The sequence below is a fragment of the Hemitrygon akajei genome, chromosome 18 (assembly GCF_048418815.1).
Source record: "Hemitrygon akajei chromosome 18, sHemAka1.3, whole genome shotgun sequence".
Lineage (NCBI taxonomy): Eukaryota > Metazoa > Chordata > Chondrichthyes > Myliobatiformes > Dasyatidae > Hemitrygon > Hemitrygon akajei.
Window position 1 is genome coordinate 33204379 of NC_133141.1, and position 16273 is coordinate 33220651.

Genomic DNA, 16273 nt, shown 5'->3' on the forward strand with positions numbered 1-16273 from the left:
GAAGCCATAGAAAGGGTGCAGAGGAGATTTACAAGGATGTTGCCTGGATTGGGGAGCATGCCTTATGAGAATAGGTTGAGTGAACTCGGCCTTTTTTCCTTGTAGCGATGGAGGATGAGAGGTGACCTGATAGAGGTGTATAAGATGATGAGAGGCATTGATCATGTGGATAGTCAGAGGCTTTTTCCCAGGGCTGAAATGGCGAACACGAGAGGGCACACTTTTAAGGTGGTTGGAAGCAGGTACAGAGGAGATGTCAAGAATAAGTTTTTTATGCACAGAGTGGTGAGTGTGTGGAATGGGCTGCTGGCGACTGTGGTAGAAGTGGATATGATAGGGTCTTTTAAGAGACTCCTGGATAGGTACATGGAGCTTAGAAAAGTAGAGGGCTATGGGTAACCCTAGGTAATTTCTAAAGCAAGTACATGTTTGGCACAGCATTGTGGGCCGGTATTGTGCTGTAGGTTTTCTATGTTCTATACAGTAAACACAAACAGCAGAACATACATGTACACCATACACACACAATACAGACATTTTCTGAAGGAGTATTGCAGACACTTGCAGAGATGCACACACATACACACTCATGCAGGTACAAGTGCACGAACATGCTGTTGCACAGATGTGATGGCAGACACAGCTATAATCAGACTTCCATGGATACATGTGGTATGTGGGCGCGCTAGAAGAAGCACATGGGCGCGTGTGTGTCACACGGCCTCCGCATTCTCACACTGGTGACCACCTCAGGCAGGCAGCTTCTGCCAGCTTCTCCCTGGGGCAGGAGCAGGTTTGGAGGGAGCGCTAAGAAGGTGGGTGAGTGAAAGGGAGGGAGGAGCAGAAGAGGAGTAAAAGGAAGCTGTTGGGCACTGCGCCATGAGGGGTGGTGTGAGGAACAACCTGTTGGTAGCCATGAAGTATGATGTCTGTGCCAGATCCTTGCTCGCTGGAGAGAGAGAAAGAGAGAGAGGGGTGAAGGTTAGTTTTGTATTTTAGTAAGCAACAGCAGCACCATTAACATCATGGGGAACTACCAATCTCTGAGCCAGCAAGAGATGTTGGAGACACCCACCAACAGCTTGGTCAAGGAGCAAGGGTTAGGCGTTGGAGAGAAAGGGAGGAGTATAAAGGCTGGAAGGTGTTACAGAGAGGAGGGGGTGTAAGGGCTGGAGGAGGTCAGGAGGTCACAGAGACAGGGAAGGTATAGTGGTCAAAGGGGGTCACAGAGAGAGAGGAGTTGGTTGTAGAGATTGGAAAGATGTAAAGCCACAATCACAAGGAAGGTGTGCTGGTGTCTACTTTCTCAGGAAGTTCAGCTTGTTACCAAACACTCTAACAAAGTTTTACAGATGTACTGTTGAAAGTATCCTTACTGGTTACATCACGATGCACAGGAACGTAAGAAGCTACAGACAGTAGTGAGCTCTGCCCATTACATCACATGCACATCCAAGAAAACACCATGCATCATCAAATTTCCCCACCATCCAGGCCCTGCCATCTTCTCACAGCTCCCATTGGGCAGGGGGGCAGAAGCCTGAAGTCCCACACTATCAGGTTCAGGAACAGCTACTTCCGTTCTACCATCGGTTCTTGAGCCAACCAGCACAACCCTGATCACCACCTCAGTACAGAAACACTGTGACCACTTTGCACTACAATGAACATTTTGTTCTAGTTGTGTTCTTTCTGCCATAATTTATGTCTCCTTGTGAATGCTGTGTTTCTGATGCTCTGTGCCTGTGAAGCTGCTGTAAGTAAGTTTTTCATTGCACCTGTACACAATGACAATAAACTCCATTTTGACTGTTCACCCCCCTTTAACTTTTTCCCCAACTTTGAGTATACAGCGGTGATTTCCCAGGAAGATGCCTGGCATGAAATGTTCTGGTTTTGAGGAGAGAATGGAGAGGGTAGGTCTGTTCTCCCTGGACCTGATAGAGATGTGCAAAATTATGAGGAGGACAGATAAGGGTAAAAATCTTTTTGTCATGATCAGGGAGTTTAAAACATGAAGGCATGGGTACAAATTGTGAGAAAGTGTAGAGCAGAGGTTTTATAAGGCATTGGCCAAAATGGATGTTTCCAATAGTGGGAAAATCTAGGACAAGAGGGCACACCGGGTGGTGAATCTGTGGAATTCATTGCCACAGATAAATGTGGAGACAAGTCATTGCGTATATATAAAAGTGGATGATGATAGGTTTTTGATTCGTGAGGGTGTCAAAGATGACGGGGAGAAGGCAGGTGAATTGGGTTGAGAGGGAAAATAGATCAGCCATGATGGAAAGCCAGAGTGGACCCAATGGAACAAATGGCCTAATTCTGCTCCTATGTCTTATGGTCTAAAAGAACATTACAGCACAGTACAAGCTCTTTGACCCACAATGTCATGCATTTCAATGTGCGTTGAATAAGGTCTGCTTGACTTTCTCTCCTTAGTAAGCATCTCCTAATGAAATTCTGTGGGTAACCACAACAGCAACCACCCAGCCTGTCCCAAGAAAAGCTGCATTTGCCCCTTATTTAAGAGAGCACAAACACACTGCAGCACCAGTGTACTTCAGGCCAAGGAAGAGAAGCATTTATTCAATATACCCCAGAACAATTACCCACAGAATTTCATCAGGAGATGCTTACTAAGGAGTCGCGCAGACCTTACTCAGTGCGCAACCTTGCCCTAAATCAAGAATATATCAGTAATGACAGCTCAACCACTCCAACCTCACGGAATCACAATCGCTCACAAACCAACAGTGACTTTTAGGAACTTGTCTTAAGAACCTAGGTACCATTAAAGACAACCGACTAAAGCAATGTTGTGTGCTGGATCAACTGTGGAGACTGCAACAGGAACTACGTAGGCCAGACAGGACATAAACTCTCAACTTATTTATGGGAACAGACACTGGTGGTATGGAGACATGATCCATTGCCACTGATCTCACTACATGAAGACCAAGAAAGACATCACTTTAACTGGGACACCATGGAGATTCTGGCATGGGCAAATGAGGCAGAGACGAGAATTTTTAGAAGCATGGTTCTCCTTTGATAACTCGGTAAACAGACATATTGAAATAAACACCATCCATGAGCCCCCAAGAACCAAAGAAAGGTGAGCCAATGGAATTCAAAGGTAAACTGGATAGCCAATCAAGACTGAGGCAAGTGAACAGAGGGCTATATAAATGCGACAGAAACACCAACAACTGCGCACTGAGGATGTCAGCTCAACTGGTAATGAAACATCTGCAATCTTTACTGCCAATCTCAGCAAACATGATAACTTGTATTCTTTTTCAAGGTTGAGTAAAACCATTTCAGTTGGCAAAGTAAAGTCTTGACTGATAAAATTTTGGGAAACAAGCAAGACTAGTTCAGAAACAAAACCTTCCCTCTCTGGTACTTCCCTCTCTCTTCCCCTTTTCCCAACCATGATTCCCCTCTCCCTGTCCCCTTCCCAATCCACAATTGAGATGCATATCAGAATCAGGTTTATCATCACTCAGATATGTCATGAAATTAGATTTTCCTTGCAGCAGCAGTACTGTGCAATACATTAAAATTACAAAAGTCTTCGGCGCCCTAGTTATATTTGTTTCTTTATCCTTATCATCTTATATTAATAAAATACCTTGCAACTTGGGAGTGTTCCTTCTCCCTCGTTGATCCAAACCTTCGAAACCTGTTTATCAATCCCTTACAACATCCTCAAAGTATTCAATCAGGCTCGTGAGGCATGATCTGCCCCTCACAAAGCCATGTTGATTATCCCTATTCAGATTAAGATTCTTCAAATGCTCATAATTCCTACAACCACTTGCCCACCACTAAAGTAAACTCATTGGTCTATAATTCCCAATTCCCTTTCTTAAACAAGGGAATAACATCATTTGCCACCCTCCAAATCATCTGGTCCTACTACTCCTGTGGCCATTGAGGACGCAAGGATCATTGCCAAAGGCACAGCGATCTCTTTCCTCTAAAGTTATGGGTAACGTTTCCCCCAGAGGGTGGGGGGGTGGGGTTGGAATCTGGAACACAACATCTAAGGGTTGGGGTGGAAGCAGAGACTCCCACGACATTGGAGAGGTATCTGGAGTAGCACTGGTATCACCAAGATAGGGAAATTTACGGAGCAAGTGCTTGTGAAATGGGGGTCAGCATGGACACAATGGACCAAATGGCCTGTTTCCTTGCTGTACGACACTACAGCACACTCAGTTCACTTACCTTCTTGTCCCCTTAACATCTTGTTCCCCGAGTTAGCAAATTACATTGCTGAATTAGGCCTTATCTCAAATAACAATGAGTCAGGGTGCAAGAAGGAGACAGAGAGCTTTGTGACATATCATGACAACTTTTCCCTCAATGTTAACAAAAGAACTGGTCAAAAGGGAGAACAGTGCAAACATTCTTGTCTACATCAACAGTGTTGGGATTGAGAGTTTCAAATTCCTAAGTGTGAACCTCAGGAGAACCTCTATTTCCTCAGGAGACCAAAGAAATTCTGCACGTTCTCTTTGATTCCTACCAATTTTTATCAATGCACCACAGAAAGCATTCTATCCAGATGCACGGCAATTGCTCTGCAAGATGGACACAGCTCAGCACATCACAGAAACCAGCCTCGCCTTTATGAAATCTGTCTACATTTCTCACTGCCTCAGTGAAGCAGCCAACATCATCAAAGACCCCACGACATTCTCCCTCCTCCCACCTCCCATTGGGTAGAAGTTATTAAAGCCTGAAAACCTATACCACCAGGCTCAAGGATAGCTTCTATCCCACTTTTATCAGACATTCAAATGGACCTCTTGTACAATAAGATTGACTTCACAATATATCTTGTTATGATCTTGCACTTTACTGTTTACCTACACTGTACTTTCTCTGTGACTGTGACACTTTATTCTGCATTCTGTTATTGCTTTACCTTGTTCTACCTCAATGCACTGTGTGATGATCTGATCTGAATGGACAGTATGTAAGACAGGACTTTCACTGTATCACAGTACATGTGACAGTAATATACCAATACCTTACCTCTGACTAGTTGTGTACACTTCACCACATGAGTGTGCGGGTGATCTATGGTGATCTCGAACCCTGAAAGGGAGAGGAGAGGAGAGGTCACAGCAAGTACAAGCGGTATCACTGGGGGATATCTGAGGAGGGGGTGGTCACTTCCATCACTGCCAGAACCTGATGTTACAGATTGAGCTCCCTGCACCCCTCCAGATCCTCCTGTGCAGACAGCAGCCCATCCTGGACCCACTGTGGGTGGGAAGCAGAGGTCACAACCCATCAGGAACCTGTTGTACTAGGAACAGGCTCCTTCAGCCTATAGCACAGAATCAGAAGTTGCTCACTGAAGGATGGGAAGGCCCAACAAAATAAACCTAGAATAAATGTCTCTCATGCCTGGAGCCCCAGGGAGATTATAAACTACAGCTTAGTGCTCCTCCCACTTCTCCACCCTCCCCATGCTCCAATCCACCCTCCCCATTTCCAGACTCACCCAGGGTCTGCAGTATGATGCTCTCTAGGATGACCAGGTCCTGTGCTTCCTGCAGGTAGGCCTGTGACAGAGAGGGCAGCAAGATTACAGGGAGCAGCATCAAGATCTCACAGCCACACCTTTCCACAGCATTCTGGGAGTACCAGCTTTACTCTCACCCACTGATCTGTACTGCTGGCTTCACTCTCCTCCTCTCAGAGGGAGAGAGAGAGAGAAAAAAGTCTGTGCTGATGCTCACACAAAGTACACTGCAGATGCTGTGGTCAAAGCAACACGTACAACACGCTGGAGGAACTCAGCAGGTCGGGCAGCATCCATGGAAACAAACAGTCAATGTTTCGGGCTGAGGCCCTTCGTCAGGACTGAAGAGGGAGGGGGCAGGGGCCCTATAAAGAAGGTGGGGGGGGGAGGGGGAAGGAGAAGGCTGGTAGGTGCCAGGTGAAAAACCAATCAGAGGAAAGATCAAGGGGTGGGGGAGGGGAAGCAGGGAGGGGATAGGCCGGAGAGGTGAAGAAGGAACATAAGGGGAAAGCACTATGTGTAGTAGAAGAAGGCAGAATCATGAAAGACGTGATAGGCAGCTGGAGGAGGAGGCAGAGTGAAACTGGAATGGGGGAAGGGAGAGGGAGGGGATTACCAGAAGTTGGAGAATTCAGTGTTCATGCCAAGGGGCTGGAGACTACCCAGATGGTATATGAGGTGTTGTTCCTCCAACCTGAGTTTGGCCTCATCATGGCAGTAGAGGAGGCCATGTATGGACATATCCGAATGGGAATGTGAAGCAGAGTTGAAGTGGGTGGCAACCGGAAAATCCTGTCTGTTGTGGCAGATGGAGCAGAGGTGCTCGACGAAGTGGTCCCCCAATCTGCGTCAGGCCTCGCTGATGTAGAGGAGGCCGCACTGGGAGCACCGGATGCGATAGATTACCCCAACAGACTCACAAGTGAAGTGTTGCTTCACCTGGAAGGACTGTTTGGGGCCCTGAATGGTGGTAAGAGAGGAGGTGTAGGGACAGGTGTAGCACTTACGCTTGCAGGGATAAGTACCAGGTGGGAGATCTGTGGGGAGGGACATGTGGACCAGGGAGTCACAGAGGGAATGATTCCTGCGGAAAGCAGAAAGGGGTAGAGAGGGAAAGATGTGCTTAGTGGTGGGATCCTGTTGGAAGGTAGCGGAAGTTGTGGAGGATAATATGCTGGATCCAGAGGCTGGTGGGGTGGTAGGTGAGGACAGGGGGAACACAGTCCCTGTTGTGGTGACGGGAGGATGGGATGAGGGCCAAAGTGCGGGAAATGGAGGAGATGCGGGTGAGGGTATCATTGATGATGGCAGAAGGGAAACCACGATCCTTAGAGAAAGAGGACATTTGAGATGTCCTGGAACGGAAAGCCTCATCCTGGGAGCAGATGAGGCGGAGACGGAGGAACTGGGAATAGGGAATAGCATTTTTGCATGTGGCAGAGTGGGAACAGGTATAGTCTAAGTAGTTATGAGAGTCAGTGGGTTTATAGAAGATGTCAGTGGACAGTCTGTATCCAGAGATGGAGACCGAGAGATCAAAAAAGGGGAGAGAAGTGTCCAAGATGGACCAAGTGAATTTGAGGGCTGGGTGGAAGTTAGAGGCAAAGTCAATGAAATTGATGAGCTCAGCATGGGTGCAGGAAGCAGCACCAATGTAGTCGTCAATGTATCGAAGGAAAAGTTGGGGAGCAGTACCAGTATAGATTTGGAGCATAGACAGTTCCACATAACCAATGAAGAGGCAGGCATAGCTGAGGCCCATAGCTACACCCTTGGTCTGAAGAAAATGGGAAGAGCCAAAAGAGAAGTTATTAAGTGTGAGTATCAGTTCTGTCAACCGGAGGAGTGTGGTGGTGGTGGGGAACTGGTGAGGTCTATTGTCCAGAAAGTAGCGGAGAGCTTTGAGGCCTTATTGATGGGGAATGGAAGTGTATAAGGATTGGACATCCATTGTGAAAATGAAGTTGTCGGGACTGGGGAACTGGAAGTTATTGAACAGGTGGAGGGCATGGGATGTATCCCGGATATAGGTGGGGAGGGACTGAACTATGGGTGACAAAATGGAGTCCAGATAGGCAGATACAAGTCTGGTGGGGCAGGAGCAGGCCGAATCTATGGGTTTACCGGGACAGTCAGGCTTGTGGATCTTAGGGAGGAGGTAAAACCGAGCAGTGCGGAGTGTGTGAATTATGAGTTTTTTGGCTGAGGATGGAAGGTCTCTGGAGTTGATAAGGGCGGTGATGGTACGGGAGACAATGGTTTGATGTTTCTTGGTGGGGTCCTGTTCCAAGGGGTAAGAAAGAGGAGGTGTCAGAGTGCTCACCTAGCCACTCACACCCCCAGCAGTGACATGATCCTGATGGACAAATGCCAGAAGTACGGCCCTCCAGCGCACAAAGTCAATGATGCAGTGAGGGAATTGGTTTGTGCCAATTTGCACACTCCAGTTCGCGCATTCCAAAGCTGCTGTGCTCAGCTTGACACTGCTCAAAGGCACGAAGCTCTGAGTGGACATCTCAGCCAAGAAGTACGGCACCAAATGGGCTCTTTCCAAATGTACAAAACACCGAAGGACCCATTTCAACGGTGTGATGCTGAAAAGTGCACTCTTCATGAACCTGCCCCACTCCAGAGTACTGTTTATAAAGTGCTGCAGTCTCTAGTTGATTCAATTCACCGGTGCCACACTCGCACAGCTCACTTTTCTAAGGTGGAACACAGAATGGTACAGCATAGGAACAGGCCCTTCAGCCCACCCTCTGTGCCAAATTAAACCTATGTTAACAAATGATCCATATCCATGTACATTCATGTGTCTGGGAATCTCACGCCTCCATTGTATCTGCCTCCGCAACTATCCCTGGCAGCACGTTCCAGGCATCAACTCCCTGTGTAAGAAAATGTCCCCTGCACACCCCCTTAAGACCATAAGACAAAGGAGCAGAATTAGGCCATTCAGCCCATCAAGTTTGCTCCACCATTTGATCTTGGATGATTTATTTCCCTCTCAACCCCATTCTCTTGCCTTTTCCCCATAACTTTTGATGTCTTTACAAAGTACCTATCAACCTCTGCTTTAAATGAATTCCACAGATTCACCACCCTCTGACTAAAGAAATTCCTCCTCATCTCTGTTCTGTGATGTCTTTGAACTTTTGAACTTGCCCCTCTCACCTTAAAACTATACCCTCTATTATTATACATTTACACCCTTGGGAAAAAGATCATGACTATCTATGGGTCTAATAATTTTTTTAAACTTCAATCAGATGTCCCCTCAGCCTCTGCCGCACCAGAGAAAATAACGTGTTTATAAAAGTTGCCAAAGAAAGACTGTTACAAGTGTAGAACTATTCTTGCAGCTGAGTGTATGCACACTCTGAACATTATAGAACACTGAAAAGTACAGGCCCACAATATTGTGCCAAACTTTAACCTCCTCCAAGATCTAACTGTTTCCTTCCACATAGTCCACCATTATTTCTATCATCCATGTGGCTAACTACGAGCCTCTTAAATGTCCTTAATGTATCAGCCTCACACTAACCACTCTACCTCTGACATCTCCCCTATACATTCCTCCAATCATCTTAAATGAATATCCTCTAGTATTGGCCATTCCTGTCCTGGGTAAAAGGCACAGTATGCCCACTCTGTCTATGCCCCTCATGATCTAATATACCTCTGTCAAGTTGCCTCTCATCCTCCTTCGCTCCAAAAAATAGGCCCTAACTCACTCAACTTTTCATATGATGCTTGCTTGCTCCCATTCAATAGTGACACTTCTTGGAGCAGAAGGGATGCCAAAATCCAGGAGCACGTGGGTGTCGAGCCAAGGGTGTCCACCAAACAAGACTCAGCTGGAACCTACCTCACTCTTGACATCAGGTGGGGGTTCCTGTGGGTTCAGGCAGGCGTGCGCCACTTTAATTACATGCTCCAGCTTGCGAGGTTGCTCTTCCACCTTGGCGGCTAAGAAGAGAGTGGCAGGAGCGATGATCTATGCAAAGTACAAGGGAGGGTCAGAGTGTGGCAGCACAATGGACGGTATAGGGACTGTGTGATACAGTGCTGTACATTAATTCTACAGCAATTCTGAGTGATACACAATCCTTTAACTACTGTACAAAAGATTATGTGTCATAAACTGAATTCATAGTATGTAAGGGACTGTATATATATTAATGTGTTGTATACCAACTGTATAGATGCCGTGCATGCAACATCATTGGCCAGTAGTTATGCAAAGGATTAAGTGTGACAATGTTGTTCATTATCTGAACACAGGTCTGTATATGTTATCGTACTGTACATTGATCCTAGAAAGGATAAATACATTAACTCTTTGGGAATTGTATGTGATACAGCATTGGACAGTAACTGTATAGGATTGTGTGTGATAGATACAGAACTATACACTACCTGTATGCGATAATGCTACACACTTAACAGTTCATCCAACCTGTGTATGACATGGCCTAACTATACAATACAGGTGTCCCCCGTTTTTTGATCGTTCGCTTTACGACACCTCGCTGTTATGAAAGACCTACATTAGTTACCTGTTTTCGCTAACGGAAGGTGTTTTCACTGTATGAAAAAAGGCAGCGCGCGCTGATCAGCCAAGCTCCTCCCCTGGAACTGCATTCTAGCCGCCATTGCTTAAACACGTGCCTGTGAGCATCTGTGCTTTATGTTGATTTATTTTGTGCATCCGTTAGCAAGATGAGTTCTAAGGTATCGGAAAAGCCTAAAAGAGCGCGTAAGGGTGTTACACTTAGCGTAAAACTAGACATAATTAAGCGTTTCGATCGTGCTGAACGAAGTAAGGACATAGTGAGTTTGGCTAAGGAGGCTGGGTTTGTGAAAGTTAACGAAGATGATGTTGAAGAGGTTTTGGCATCCCATGACCAAGAACTGAGAGATGAAGAGCTGATGAAGAGGAAAGGATAACAATTGAAGCCGACCGCAGTAGCAAATGGCCCAAAAGTGAAGTCGTCCAGGAACTGAATGTGAAGCAATTGCGAGAGATATTCGCTGCGATTGACAGCACTACAATGATTGCAGAAAAGTATGACTTTAATTTTGAAAGGGTACGTAGGTTTAGGGCATATTTGCAGGATGGTTTGAGGGCTTACAAAGAACTGTATGATAGAAAAATGCGCGAGGCTAAGCAGTCAAACCTACTGTCGTTTTACAAGCCTTCCACATCAGACGGCGAACCTCGACCTTCGACATCCAGGCAGGCAGACATGGAAGGTGACCTGTCTGCCCTGATGGAAACAGACGACGATGAGATGACACCCCAGTGTCCTCTACCTCCCACCACCCCAACCTCCGACGACTCAGCCTAACACACCATCAGTGTGCTCGCTGTCTTCCTGATTCCAGCAAGTGAAACTGCACTGGATGTACATTATTTCTACTTTATATAAGCTGTGTATTTTTATATGTTATTTGGTATAATTTGGCAGCTTCATAGCTTAAAGTTTACTGGAAAGAGTGCTTCTGCCGAGAGCGCTTGCACCGTGTGTTCTTGCCGCGAGTGCTGTCAAGACCGCTTGCGCTGTGTGTTTTTGCCGCGAGTGCTGTCGAGAGCGCTTGCACCGTGTGTTTCTGCCAAGAGCGCTTGCACCGTGTGTTCTTGCCGCGAGTGCTGTCGAGAGCGCTTGCACCGTGTGTTTCTGCCGAGAGCGCTTGCACCGTGTGTTCTTGCCGCGAGTGCTGTCGAGAGCGCTTGCACCGTGTGTTTCTGCCAAGAGCGCTTGCACCGTGTGTTCTTGCCGCGAGTGCTGTCGAGAGCGCTTGCACCGTGTTTCTGCCAAGAGCACTTGCACCGTGTGTTCTTGCCGCGAGTGCTGTCGAGAGCGCTTGCACCGTGTGTTCTTGCCGCGAGTGCTGTTGAGAGCGCTTGCACCGTGTGTTTCTGCCAAGAGCGTTTGCACCGAGTGTTCTTGCTGCGAGTGCTGTTGAGAGCGCTTGCACCGTGTGTTCTTGCCGCGAGTGCTGCCGAGATCACTTGCGTGAGATTTTCTTTACGGTGGACAGTGCTGCAATAATTGCAGAAAAGTACTCCTACTTTATATAGGCTGTGTATTTATCAGATCATTCCTGCTTTTACTATATGTTACTGTTATTTTAGGTTTTATGTGTTATTTGGCATGATTTGGTAGGTTATTTTTTGGGTCTGCGAATGCTCGCAAATTTTTCCCATGTAAATAAATGGTAATTGCTTCTTCACTTTATGACATTCCAGCTTACGAACCATTTCATAGGAACGCTCTACTTTTGAATAGCAGGGGAAACCTGTATATAGTGGCATATATCAACTGTACAGTCAGTGATACAGTGCTGAAGTGGATCTACAGGAGAATGTGTGTGTTATGGTGTTGTGCCATACATTAACAGTACAGGGGCCTTCAATGATATGTTACTGAATAATAACTAAGGGGCCTGTGGCTATCCATTTATAGCTTATAGGATTTGTGTGCGACATGTACTAAAATTCATTAAAAGTTTGTATGTTATACAATGTTACAGATTTATATGTGTGTGATACAGTCATGTAGTAACACTGAGGCAGTGTCACACATTCACCGGGGAACAGGACGTGTGATGTAGATATGGACAGCGGGGTTCACAGCTGATAGTTACATCACCCACGTGCTGACATAAATCTGGTCTAAGCCGATGACAGAACACTTACGTTGCGATGAAACTTGGTGAAACACTGCTGCATATAAAACCGGTGCATGTAAACAATTGCCGTGTTGATGGTCAGCTGGGAACTGCGGATACTGCGTTAAGGAGGAAGAACACACCACCCCAACTTCAAGCCTAGTACCGTTATACACAGCGGCAAGCACACAGATCATAGACTCACGTTAATAAATTTCTAGTAGTTGTAATTGCTCAAGAAACTACATATTAATAGAATTACAATAGTGTTTTCTATGAATGCATCATCATTCATCTCATTTTCCAACATGAAAAAGTCAAAAGACAATAGACAATAGGTGCAGAAGTAGACCATTCGGCCCTTCGAGCCTGCATTTTGAGATCATGGCTGATCAACTACTATCAATACCCGGTTCCTGCCTTGTCCCCATATCCCTTGATTCCCCTATCCATAAGATACCTATCTAGCTCCTTCTTGAAAGCATCCAGAGAATTGGCCTCCACTACCTTCCGAGACAGTGCATTCCAGACCCCCACAACTCTCTGGGAGAAGAAGTTTTTCCTTAACTCTGTCCTAAATGACCTACCCCTTATTCTCAAACCATGCCCTCTGGTACTGGACTCTCCCAGCATCTGGAACATATTTCCTGCCTCTATCTTGTCCATCCCTTAATAATCTTATATGTTTCAATCAGATCCCCTCTCAATCTCCTTAATTCCAGCGTGTACAAGCCCAGTCTCTCTAACCTCTCTGCGTAAAACAGTCCAGACATCCCAGGAATTAACCTCGTGAATCTACGCTGCACTTCCTCTACAGCCAGGATGCCCTTCCTTAACCCTGGAGACCAAAACTGTACACAATACTCCAGGTGTGGTCTCACCAGGGCTCTGTACAAATGCAAGAGGATTTCCTTGCTCTTGTACTCAATTCCCTTTGTAATAAAGGCCAACATTCCATTAGCCTTCTTCACTGCCTGCTGCACTTGCTCATTCACCTTCAGTGACTGATGAACAAGGACTCCGAGATCTCTTTGTATTTCTCCCTTACCCAACTCTATACCGTTCAGATAATAATCTGCCTTCCTGTTCTTACTCCCAAAGTGGATAACCTCACACTTATTCACATTAAACGCCATCTGCCAAGTATCTGCCCACTCACCCAGCCTATCCAAGTCACCCTAACATCCTCATCACATGTCACACTGCCACCCAGCTTAGTATCATCAGCAAATTTGCTGATGTTATTTTCTATGCCTTCATCCAAATCGTTAACGTAATGGTACTTCCAAAAGAAAAATCAAAGTCATGGTACTTCCAAAAGCAAAATCAAAGCATTTACTCTTGCAACGTTCGCTCTTTGATCATATCATCTTTCTTCCCCAATCTCATCTAGATACTTAACTTCAGAAGCATCACAGTTGTTTACAACCCCTTGCTTACAATTTCCCACCATGACCCTTGTATTTCTTAACCTCTAACCTAAAGTTCTCCTTGCTGCCAGACTTCATTTATGGCCATGTCTTCACTCTGTGAGGGGAGGAAAAAAGGCAGCAATTTGCCCCAGATGTCTCTGAGACATCTGTCTGCCTAGAGCTGGTTCATTTATGGGTACTGGTCTTTTGGAAAAATACAAAGGCTTTGGAAAGGATGTACCGGAACTGGAACTCACCATTTATTGAAACCACCAAGACAGGAGGCCATTTGATCCATTGGGTACAGAGATTCCTAGCCCAGCCCCTACTTTTCCCACTGATTCCATTGTCCTGTTTAAATATGGGAAGGGGATCTCTGCTGCCTCCACCACTAAGTGTTCTGGAGGAAACATTTTATTTCAACACCCCCCCCCCCCCACCCAGTTCCTCCATAGTCAAAAGCGTGGAAATCAGCCCTTTAGCCTAACTAGTCCATGCCAACCAAGAATCCCATCTAAGCCAGTCTCATTTGCCAACATTTGGCCCATATCCCTTTGAATCTATGTACCTGTTTAAATGTCTTTTAAATTTCACAATTGTACCTGCCTCAACCACTTCCTTGACAGCCTGTTCCACACACCTGCCACCCTCTCAATGTAAAAGTTGCCTCTCAGGTCCCCTTTAAATCTTTCCCCTCTCACCTTAAACCTATATCCTCCAGTTTTAGATTCCCTTACCCTGCATGCCACTCATGGTTTTATATCTATCAGGTCATCCCCTCAGCCTCTTTCACTCCAGGGAAAACAATCCCAGCCTATTCAGTCTCCTCTTATAACTCAAGCTCTCTAATCCTGGTAACATCCTTTCTCCTATGATTTCTGTACATCATACACCTTTATGTCATCCTTCCTACAGCCATTGCGTGGAGCATATTGTGTGCTGCTTCCTGCTGAATTTGTTCCACACATCCCTCCTTCTGCAACTGAAAACTGACTTGTACCTTTCTCTTTATGGAGGAACATCAACCTGCTGAGTTCCTCCAGCAATTTGTTGTTTTTGGGGGCAGATTCCAGCAGCTGCAGTCTCTGCCTGCATCCTTCTCTTTCTGACAAAGGCTTGCAGACCCAAATGAATGCTTCTTTCCACGGGCGCTACCTGATCTGTTGTGTTTTTCCAGGATTTTCTGTTAGTTTCACATTTACAGCCCTCACCATCTGAAACATACCCTCTTCTCATTATTACCTTCAAGGAAGAGGTAGAGGAGCCTGATGACGCACACTCATCATGTTAGGAAACAGCTTCTTCTCCTCTGCCATCAGATTTCCAAATAGTCTATGACACCATGAACACTACCTTGCTATTCCTCTTATACACTATTTATGTTTTTACTGTAAATTACGGTAATTTTTTAATGTCTTGCACTGTACTGTTGCCACAAAACAAAAAAAGTTCATGATATATGTCAGTGTTAATAAACCTGATCCTAATCCGTAGTTGTTCATTGATATTGAGATTGTGATCTCAAGTACTAGACATAGCAGCCAGGGAGAACATCAAACACATATCGACACCCCATCTGTCCATCATCCCTCATTCCACCGATCACATACTAGCCTCTACCTCCCTCCCTCCACCCAGAAGGGCTGTTAAGAAGGTATATGGTGCGTTGGCCTTTATTAGTCGGAAGACTGAGTTCAAGAGCTATGAGATAAGCTCTGGTTAGACCACTCTTGGGGTATTGTGTTCAGTAGTTGTCGCCTTATTTTAAGAAGGATATGGAAGCTTTAGAGAGGGTGCAGAGATTCATCAGGATGCTAGTTGGATTAGAGACCATGTCTTATGAGGATAGGTTGAGTAAGCTAAGGATTTTCTCTCGAGAGCAACAGAAGCTGAGAGGTGACTTGATAGAGGTGTACAAGATAATAAGAGACATAGGTTGAGCAGACAGCCAGAGCCTTTTACCCAAAAGGCTAACACAAGGGCATAATTTTAAGGTGATTGGAGGAAAGTATTAGGGGGATGTCAAAGGTAAGTTATTTTATAGAGTGTGGTGAATGCATGGAACACCCTGTCTGGGGTGATGGTAGAAGCAGATCCATTAGGGACATTTAAGTGACTCTTAGACAGGCACATGGATGAAAGGAAAATGGAGGGCTATGTAGGAGGGAAGAGAGTAGGTTAAAAGGTCAGCACAACATCGTAGGCTAAAGAGCCTGTACTGTGCTGTAATGTTCTTTATTCCTATGCTCACCCTCTCAGTCCTAATGCAGGATCTCAATCCAAAATATCAACTATTCCTTTCCCTCCACAAATGCTGCCTGAACCAATGAGTTCCTCCAGCAGTTTGATTTAACATAGAACATAGACATAGAATAGTACAGCACATTACAGGCCCTTTGGCCCACAATGTTGTGCCGACCCTCGAACCCTGCCTCCCATATAACCCCCCTTAAATTCCTCCATATACGTGTTTAGTTCTCTCTTAAACTTCACTAGTGTATCTGCCTCCACCACTGACTCAGGCAGTGCATTCCACACACCAATCGCTCTCTGAGTGAAAAACCTTCCACTAATATCCCCCTTGAACTTTCCTCCCCTTACCTTAAAGCCATGTCCTCTTGTACTGAGCAGTGGT

The 16273-nt window shown here is 45.7% G+C and overlaps 1 protein-coding gene across 1 annotated transcript in view; it reads right to left on the minus strand.

The window, feature by feature from the left end:
* The window catches only part of LOC140741271 (cyclin-T1-like), a 30775-nt gene that overhangs the window by 5722 nt on the left and 8780 nt on the right, over window positions 1–16273 (minus strand). The window contains exons 2-6 of the mRNA XM_073071265.1: window positions 12255–12336; window positions 9420–9548; window positions 5528–5588; window positions 5053–5115; window positions 904–949 (exon numbers count right to left, since the gene is read on the minus strand). Coding sequence (XP_072927366.1) covers window positions 904–949; window positions 5053–5115; window positions 5528–5588; window positions 9420–9548; window positions 12255–12336 — 381 coding nt within the window. The remainder of the gene's footprint in view (window positions 1–903; window positions 950–5052; window positions 5116–5527; window positions 5589–9419; window positions 9549–12254; window positions 12337–16273) is intronic.